The sequence below is a fragment of the Styela clava genome, chromosome 1 (assembly GCF_964204865.1).
Source record: "Styela clava chromosome 1, kaStyClav1.hap1.2, whole genome shotgun sequence".
NCBI lineage: Eukaryota > Metazoa > Chordata > Ascidiacea > Stolidobranchia > Styelidae > Styela > Styela clava.
Window position 1 is genome coordinate 23,760,832 of NC_135250.1, and position 10,432 is coordinate 23,771,263.

The 10,432-nt window shown below is 32.8% G+C and overlaps 1 protein-coding gene across 1 annotated transcript; it reads left to right on the forward strand.

The window, feature by feature from the left end:
• The first annotated feature begins 324 nt into the window (after window positions 1-324).
• On the forward strand, window positions 325-9,794 carry LOC144425566 (cytochrome P450 2B19-like). The gene is made up of 9 exons (XM_078114885.1): window positions 325-1,195; window positions 1,656-1,801; window positions 2,286-2,382; window positions 3,076-3,185; window positions 3,845-3,966; window positions 4,625-4,746; window positions 5,483-5,627; window positions 6,260-6,423; window positions 6,589-9,794. Exons 1-9 carry the CDS (start codon window positions 935-937, stop codon window positions 6,904-6,906), a joined length of 1,485 nt encoding a protein of 494 aa, XP_077971011.1. The 5' UTR covers window positions 325-934; the 3' UTR covers window positions 6,907-9,794.
• The last annotated feature ends 638 nt before the right edge of the window (window positions 9,795-10,432 follow it).

A 10,432-nucleotide genomic window follows, 5' to 3' on the forward strand; every position in this document is an offset into this window, starting at 1 on the left:
ACAAGCCGTAGTTTTAAAACAGGCTATTTTTAAAATTGATAGGAAACAAAACCCTTCGGGGTGAAATAACAGAAATTGTACAGAAATTTACACGTAACTTTGAGATTCTTTTTGAAAAAAGATGAACAACTTTACTTTTGTTCATAAAGTAACCCTGTAAATAGTTTATATAGTTAGATTTGCAATAGTATTCTATAGAGTTTATTTGAATAATGTTGAGGTTGCAAAAGTTTAAAACCATACAATGTAGTCACGAATTGAACGGCAGTAGAATTGAAAAAATTTGAAATCAAAGTATTTGGAATTTTGACGATAATTTAGCGTTCGAGTGGAATTGAAACAAATTGAAATCAAAGTATTTGGAATTTTGACGATAATTTGCGTTTGAGTGGAATTGAAAAAAATTGAAATTAAAGTATTTGGAATTTTGACGGTACTTTTTCCGACAGGAGCGCGTATTGACAACATGCTGCAATGATCATTATACTAATCCGTCATATATACCTAAATTGAACTGTAGTCGAGTCGAACTGTAGTTGCTGAACGTAAAATTATTTAAATATGACTACGCGATTGAAGTCAAAGATATTGTACAGTTTTATGGATTGAGAAAATGCATGTTCGACATTTAATGATTATTCAAAGGTTTTTGTTGGCTTTGGGAAAGAAGTGGTATGTTCAGATTGCTGAGGATATTCCAATATGATATAATTCAATATTTTTCATGTTTTGAGTAAAAATTTGAAGTGTATTCATACTAATGAAAAATGAAAGTTTAAAGTTGTTAAATTAGCTTGACTACCGAGATAATCGTGCCCTTTTATTTGTCAGAGAGATTCTTCCAAATAAATTGTAAAAATTATTGCGTATCTGCTTCACAGGTGATAAGTATTCTATTCTAAAATATTTCCTATAAAAGACGGAAGACCTAACGATGTTGTGGGGGCAACGTCTGGATTATGCAACTTATATTGTTGGAATAACCACATTTTTATTTTTCTATTACTTGTGGAAAAAAACTAAAATTTTTCCACCAGGTCCTCGTGGGTTTCCTTTATTAGGATACATTCCATTCTTAAAAAACAACGCTGCCGAATCCCTGTTTAAATTGAAAGAAAAATATGGATCGGTTATGTCTGTGCAAATTGGACGTGAAAATTGGATCATTTTAAACGATTACGATGCCATTATTGAGGTGAGACAACTCTATTGTAATATAGTGCTGTATATGAAGTTGTATTTAAAACGTCATAGTACTAACGGAGTCGCCCTAAAAATATATCTTATAAGTGGTGCTTTGCGATTTTATATATGTTTACCCATTGAAGTTTGTTCTGCATCAATAATTTCAGAGATTATGACCATCAAATACTCTTCATTTAACACGAAGTGGATTGTTTTATTAAATTGGTGTGGTTGCGTTGTTGATGTGATAATTTTGGTTGTAATTGTTGTGTTGCTGCTGTGGCGGTTGTGGTTGTAGTTGTCGTTGTTGTTGTTAATAATAATGCTTTGAAATTTTGAGTGGTTGAAAATTGTTGTTTTCCCAAAAGAGATATTCTTTATATATATTTCAAAGCTATGTCGTATTTCTATATATTTTATTCAGCACTTTCATTGAAATTATATAATCACTTTATTTTTTGTTTGCACAGGCACTGGTGAAACAGGGAGAAAAGTTTTCTGGAAGACCTCGTAATTTTGTATTTGAACTAATCACTAAACATCATGGAATTATTGCAATGGACTATGGGCACAATTGGAAAGCTTTACATAAGTTTGGCTTGATGACATTACGAGGGTAAAAAACTATGCCAGTGGTTCCTAAACGTTTATGTTAAATTCAACCGTTTTCCTATCTCGCAACTCTATATCCCCCCACACTGTGCTGAAAAACTTCTATGGTTTTTCAATCTTTAATGTATAATATATATGTGTTCGTGTATAAGTGAGTTATATTAAAGAAATGAAGAATATTAGTAATACTAAAACGTATACAAAGTAAAAATTTCTGCCCCAAAACGGCGCAACGATGACACAAAGGATTGCAATCGCTATTTCAACGGCCTTTGAAAATTGTGGGTTAGTAGTGTACCAAAGAAACTTAGAGTGAATTTTAAGTCCAAATTGAGATCAATTAAAACTGAAATAGAAATTAGAAAGAAAAGGTTATTGCTGCACGTATACGTAAAGATGCGTTGCGATGCCAAGCACTGAACTGATTTTACAATTAAAACCAGCATTGTACACACTGCGTTCATTGCTTTCAAAAAATTATTTATTAGATTCGGCGTAGGCAAGAAAGGAATGGAAGAAAATGTTATTGAAGAAACTCATTTTTTGATCGAAAATCTAATAACGGCGAAAGCTTATAGTTTACAAGTAATTTGATTAAATTTTAATTTAGATGCACAAAATCTGTTAAATATCAGTCTATTTGCAGTAAAAAAACAATTCTCTATCACTGTATTTAAGTTCAAAGATGTGCGAAAATATAATTTGTTTTAATTTTTAGATGGAATTCAATAGGTATAGAATCTGTGATTTATGTAACTATCACCTTTGATTTATTGAATATTATTTATCTAATGATTTATTTGCTTCATATCAATTTCTAGGAATATTCATTTTACAAAGCGATATGTTCTAATATGAGTGTTTTAAATATTTTTTGCATGATACTTGTTTGGTGGTGGGCTCATCATATCATACAATAAGAATAGTCTTACATCTGAAACAAATAACTGGTTGACTATTTCCATGTACGATTATGCCGTCTTATGAAATATGCCGAATATGAAAAATATAAAAAACCGTTTCACACTATAATGATTGACAAAAAAAAAAACTCCCACAAAATGAAATGTTCAAATGAAATCATTTTAATAATTTTATAAAATGAATGTCTAACTTCGGGGGCGTTTCCTATATTTCGAATTGTTTATACAGAGTATACTTTACAAAACACGTTAGTCCTTAAACAAAATTAGAAGCTTTATATACCCATTGAGTGCTTGAAATGCTTTTTTTTATATATAATCATATTTGTAAAATTTTATTAATATCTATTTTTAGAAGAAACTTACTCTTGCAGCGTCAAATATTATATCTCGAGTAGTGTTGGGATCGAGATTTGAATACGACGATAAAAAATTGCTTCATATGACCGAAATCATTCAGAAATTGTAAGATATTTGTACTTTAAAGTTTAAACCATCAATATCCTTGATTTAACATGTATCAATGATACAAATGTTGCCAATTGCCCGTGATTTATTGTTACGTCTATTGTATTGAAAATCATTTGGAGTTTTGACAACTCTTTACAATTTTTTTTTTCATTTTCCATATATATTGTTTTTTTATTAAACCATGACAAATTAATTGACTACCTATTTAATATATACTAATTTCTAGTATAAATGCCACGAAGTTTGAATACAAACCATGTCTTGGGGTGCAAGAAATGATTTATTCAACTCAAGACAATTTCAACAAGAATTTGTTACGTATTAAAATTTTCAATTTTGTCCTGAGACTCACAAAGTTTATTCAATTTAAACAAATCTTACCAATATTAAGCTGTTTCCCATTCCACTTGGACCTCCATATGAAAGTAATTCTCACTCTCAGTATTTAGAAATTCCAAACATTTTGTTATATGCTTAAAATATATAATTGATCACCCAATGCGGACACAGTTCTTTGACAAAATAGAGAACAATCTTATTCTTTAATCTAGAAAAATAATTTTTTAGAAAGTCCCTAATTTAATTTCGAAACACAAATGATGCAATTTTTTATCAACGATTTCCCGTTGCTTTTGTTTTCTTCAATGTTGCAGTACTGAAGATTCAACTCACGCACGTTTGTTGGCGGTATTGACGATGGCACCAATATTAAAGTTTCTTCCACCGTTCAGAAAAGTTGTAAAGATCACTTCCGATGATGCAGACCTCTTCCATGGTAATAAATATTTCAACTATTGGAATATTAATAAAATAAAAACATTATTACTTTTGTTTTTTAGTAATTTATTTGTTCTGTATTTGATGTTGACTTGTTGATTAATAATTGATAAGAAATACCAAGGCATGAAAACAAGGCAGCAGTTTGCTACGATTAAATAAAGCCACGCTAATCTTCAAGATTTATAAAATATTACATTGTGAAGTTTCGAAAATGTCTAAAGGTCACGTCATAATACGTAAATAAAAATTAAGAATCAATTTATCTTGCAAATTGTGTACTGATACTGCAATCTATTAACATTGCAAACATACAAGCAGTCATATTTTTGTTTTCTATCCAAGTCCTTTGCATAACATGAGACGGCAATATCAATTATTGACAAATATGTTATAAACCTCTGGTTTGAGTTTCCTTTCTAATTGTTGGATGGTAAACTCTCCAGTGGTCGTTGCAATTTGATTCAAATTCAAGATTTTTTCAAGTTTTGTTCGACGTTGTTGCCTAAAATTTTTTTTTAGTATGAAATAAACATGTGCAAAACCCCCAAAAACTTGTTACTTACGATCGGAACTTATAAAAATCTTGTATTTTCTGATTTTTATGTGGAAATCAGCTTATTACTTGTCTATCAGTACTTTATTTAATTTTACAGAATATTTATACAAAATCGTAGAGGAACATGAATTAAACTTTGATCAATACAACATTCGGGACTTTATTGACGCTTTTCTTCTTGAAATAAAGAAGAGTCCGAAAGATGATTCAGTCTTTAATGTGAGTTATTGCCTGAGTTTTTGAGTATTCAAGTCGCGTTTGTTAACTTTCATCCATAAACAGCAATTTTTTGGGGATATCGCCGAACTTTATATTTCTGTAAAGATTTTAAAATAAAACTTGTTCATATAGAATATGGATCCTTTTTCTTAATTTCTGTTGATGTTGGTAATAGTCTTGTAAGCATTATTGTTTTTTGTTGTTTTAGATAATCCCTTAAATATTCTACTTACACAATAGTTGACAACCCGGTTTCAAATTGTTAGTAATTGACGATAAGATTAGAATTGTAGCTTCCTAAAAATGGGCTCAATTGTACAGTTGCACGTTGAACATCTTCACAGAATACTAGGAAATATAGTTGTTTAAGAAAAGTTTATAGGACTCAGAGTTGATGACTACCACATCTCTAAAATACAATCTCGGAACCGCCACATGATGTGCCATTTATAATTTTGATGACAACACTAAAATTTAGAGTGAAAAACAATTCCAAAAACCCAAAAGAAATTTTGCGACAAATAAAAATAATAGTTTCCTAGCGACAATAACAATCTTTAACCAGAAAAAATTTCAAAGCAATTTGTGCAGTAGTTGGAAGTGTTTGTTTCAGGACAACAACAAAGAAAGAATATTAACAACAACAAACATTTCAAAAAACGATCAATGGGAAAAAAATGAAAAACGGTTCTTTTAACTGATAAATCATGTTGAATTAATGATATATTTTATTCAGAAACGTCAATTAATTCAATACATAGTGGATCTATTTGATGCTGGATCACTAACAACAAGCAGCACTTTATCTTGGGCATTACTTGCGCTTGCTCATTTTCAAGAAAGCCAAAAGAAAATTGCAGAGGAAATTTTCGAAACATTGGGTGAGGGATTATAATTGAAAGCATAAATATTTTTTGCTTGAAATGTTAAAAAGGCTTAAAACAACGTGAAATGTCTAACGTTACCCTCCGGTGCATTTCTTCCCAAAGAATAATTTGTTACCCCGAGGGCATCTTTTATTTGGTGTAGTTTTGCGAATATTCCTTAGATCTTTAATACTATTAAAAACTTATTTAGACACATATTACAATCAAAGCGAACTATATAAAAGTGGAAATGTGACCTGTATATACCACGAGCTAACGATCTTTTAACGGTTGATTAGGTAATAATGTACGAATAATGCACAGTGCACCGTGAGGTAAATAAATAGTTCAAAATAGTGGAAGGGAGAAATTTAACGAAAACTGTTGGAAATTACTGGTCTAGGAAAACTGAGATTAAATTCATGTTGAGGAATGTTCATAGCTCATAAATGTTTTATTTTATAATTGCAAATTTTATACCTCATTTTTGAATCATGAATTATTGAATTCTTTAAAGTTGTAAGTTTATACTAATTGTTCCTAAGTAATTTTGTACTATAAAACCTTCAGACGTGAAAATGCAAATGTGGATATGCTCGATATATTTCCCTTCGTTTCACTCTGGTTATCACGATAATTTTCCATAGGAGAAGACGGAATATCTAGTATGAAACATCGATCGGAAATGCCTTACACTTGCGCTTTCATACAAGAACTATTGAGACATAGAACGTTGGTGCCGCTGAGCATATTTCATAAAACGAACGAAGAGGCGATAATACATGGATATTCTATCCCGAAAAATACCACGGTAGGCTTTGGTAATTTGAGCATTCATAAAGTGATCAATTTTTATAATGCGCTTCTCTTATTTGCAATCAACATAGCATCTAGCAATATTTGGAAGTTACATTATATAATAAATATCACTCATATTTTAACAGTGCGTTGAAGCGCTAAATAAATATTCATTCAGGTTCATCCAAATCTATGGGCTGTTCATTTTGACCCAGAATATTTTGAAAACCCAGAAGAATTTCGACCAGAAAGATTTCTCGACGGTGACGGAAAATTCATCAAATCAAATCATGTGATCCCGTTTTCTGTCGGCCAAAGAGGTTGCCTAGGACAACAGCTGGCCAAAATGGAAATATTCATTATTCTAACAGGGATAGTGCAGAAGTTGAGAGTAGTTCCGGACCCCGAGAAGCCGCTCCCATCTTTTTATATTGGTGGAAATTGTGTAGCAACATATGAGCCTCCACAATATGAAGTCGTTTTTGAACGACGTTGACTTAACTTTTATATATTTTCCATATGTGCTTATATCGTACAGTTGTGATCTTACATTTTTAGCTCAAAATGGCGCGCTTCAGGCTGCAAACCGAATCACAGTCCCATATGGCAAATTATAAACATTTTTAGTAATCAAGTTAAAGATAACATACCTTATTCCGTGACAGCCTTATTTCAAGTACCCCTATGACCAAATTTTCAACTTTCAATTGTGTGATTTGAAAACATTCAATTCAGCGTACTATGTGCCGTGGAAAATTAGTCTGCCGCGAAAGATTCTTGAATGTTCCGCGAGTCTTTTTGAAATTTCAGAAAATAATCTTGTTTGTATTACACATGCATACAACGAGCAAGCTTATGGGACACGAGTGAGCACTATTTATCAGATAACTGTTAACGTTATTGCGTTGGTCTTATAGGTGTAGTAAAAGGGATTGTTACGTCATGATTGTATTGAATTGGTATGTTATAATGTATTTGTAACCAAGACGTTCACCTTCCACCATATCGATTTGCGCGCTTAGATATGCTACCAGGGGCGCCATTCGCTAAACTTCGTAAAAACCCGGGTTTACGATCTCGTAACCGTGTCTCTCAGAATCGTGATAGCGAAATCTCGTTAAATGCGATTCACCAAAGACCTCGTAAGCACTTGACGCACGGTCACTAGAGTTCTCTCGAAATCTTACGCACGGTCGCAGTTGAACAAACTGCACTGACTGATCACTCAGCCGTATCAGTTGTCGCCTGCTTACGGTCGAGCGTGTTTCGCCTTCGCGGTAACCTGTCGGCTTTCTCTGTTTCACATTTGCAGCCTGCGCTTTGAAATTTCGTTCACATAGCAGTGGCGTAATCTATAGACTGACGGATAGGCTACATGGAATAAATGATGAAGTTACAGAGAGAGAAAGATTTATTGCCACAAAACAAATTACATATTGTGAACTACTTGTGTAACAGACAATAAAATCAGTGAATTGCCAAAGCTTGTTAAGATTCCATATTTTTAATTTTTCATTGAGGGTATAGTCCTCTATTAAGGTCCTTTCACTTGCATCTAGCAGATTTTTTTCTTTCGGATACGACATGGAGAGATTGTTGGGGCTTTTCTTCTGAAAGCTTCAATATAGGTAGCCATTTGTGAATCTGTGTTTATATTACTGTAGGCTAATGCTAGAATAAACAAAAAACAATGACTTCAACAACTGAACAATCTCTGAATCTCAACCCTAGTTTAATCTGTAAATGCGGCAGATATCCAACAGTTAAGTTAACGGCACTAGACTACATACACGCTTACCCGAGTAAGGCCTTTTGATACTATGCCAATTTTTACAAAGTATGCTAACGTCTCAACGAGCCTATTTTAATTTGAATCGCTGCTGAGAGCAATCCGAACTGTTAACGAGGCGAAGATTGTCTTCGTTAGCTAGTGAGCTATTCAGCGCGTTAAGGAACTTTCGTAAATACCGATTCTCGGTAAAATGTGAGAAGAAGGCACTTTACGAGACGTCTCATTTGGCGCCAAAAAAATTCTCTCCAATAATTTCTTTCGAATATTTACGAAGCTCTGTGAATACCATGTTTGCTTTTCACGAGAAAGTCGGTGCTTAACTAACACGTTAAGCGGTAACGAAGCTGAAGCTTTGTGAATGGGGCCCAGGGAAGCAACTTTGGACGAGTTTTGGCTGTCTGGTTACAACACTCAACAACATTCAATCATCGTTGCAAAAGTCATCAAAATATTCTTGTCATTTGCATCGCCATGGCTCTGTTAACACGGATTTTCGGCTTTGACTGAAATTGAAAGCAAAAGGTGCGCGACTTCTTGGAATTGACGATGAAAGGCTGGTGTTCTTGGCAACAGTGGGACTCGTTTTAATATTATTTGTTCTTCAAAACAGCCACACCCATCGCATTAACATTTGCATAGATGTAAGTTTGTTCACAGTTAACTATTTTTGTGCAGCCATATTAATTTCATTTTATTAGTGCGCTGCAAGCAAAACAAGTTCGAGAAGCAATGAACACTTGTCATAAACTATTTCGGCGATGCAAGCCATAAAAAATCTCAAATGGGGTTTAATTTAGAAGAGTACATAGTTAAAAGTTTTGGTATGAAATTAAATTAGCTCTCAGTTTTTATCCTTTTAACTGTATTATTTGTCCTTATTTTGCAATTAACTTTTCCTAATATAAGTTTTGAACGAAAGTTTTTTTCGTTGTTTTTTTGACGTTTGGACCCACTGACATTTTGAACCAGCCGTTCCTGCCAACGCAACGACGCGGGACACGAACTGCATTTTACAATACACTGTTCAAAGTGTGGAACTTGAAGTGTTGAAGTTGTTACTCATTGCTGAAACCATTCCTTTGACTATATATTGAAACTCATTATTAATCCCCCACATGTATACAATATTTTGGTTATGCAAAATTTAATGGATACATAGCTAGTGTTATGCGCAAATTGCACTCCCATTTTTGTGCAGTATGAGTAGTTTATAATGTATGCCTGAATATGCATTATTGTAATAATGTTAAACTTAATATTGATAGTATTACTACAGCAACTGTAATGCAAAGTTCCTCCCCAACAACCAAAGATCCCGTTTGATGAGAATTTTTACTCTGAACGAAGACGTGGCCATAGGAATAATATTAACTTTTTATGCATTTCAAATTTCAACAGCATTTGAGAAAATTTACCTGTTTTTCCAGGTGCTACTGACTATAATGACGAGTTATTAGAATTCGATGTGTTTTTGGAATCTTGTAGTAATTCAATATTTCTTATTTGCTATATTTTTTCTTTAATTAGCACAACGGTTCTGTGTATCATTCATTAGTTTTGAAAAAAAGTATGAGCAGTACTTCCGTATGTTGCATTAATGGGACTCCGTCCTCAACTGTTAAGACCACGTTTTTACGAGTAAGTCATTGCATGTCCTACCAACAAACAGCTGTGATTAAAATAATATAATTCATTCCTATCCACATCATGGATGGAATGACTCGAACGCATCAACAAGTAACCACGTGTGAGACTCAACTTTGAACTTAGACTCGACCTGGGACTCGAATTATTCGGGACTCGAGTCGACTCGCGACTTCTACACAACGCTGGGTATTAGTACAACAATTAGTCAGAAATGATTGACATGAGGCCTACGTGAATTTATCCCATAACGCTCGGAAGATAGTGAAGTTATAATTATAACTCAGTTAAGTATATAATAATTCATATATAATCTATAATTCCTATTATTCTTAATCATAATAAAAATATATAGCGTATACATTGAGTAAAGAGATTCTCCGTACTTGGTGTTTGTTAATAAAATAAGAGACATTAATTTAATGTCTGATGAATTCTTATTTTAAAGGCCAAAAGAACAAAAGCTGCAAATATTGAAACATAATAAAAACTATGGATTTATCTTCTTAAACAATTTGCAATAGGAAATATTTGAATTTTGCAAGATTTTCATTTTGAAATGCGAATTATTGCAAATGTTGTGCTT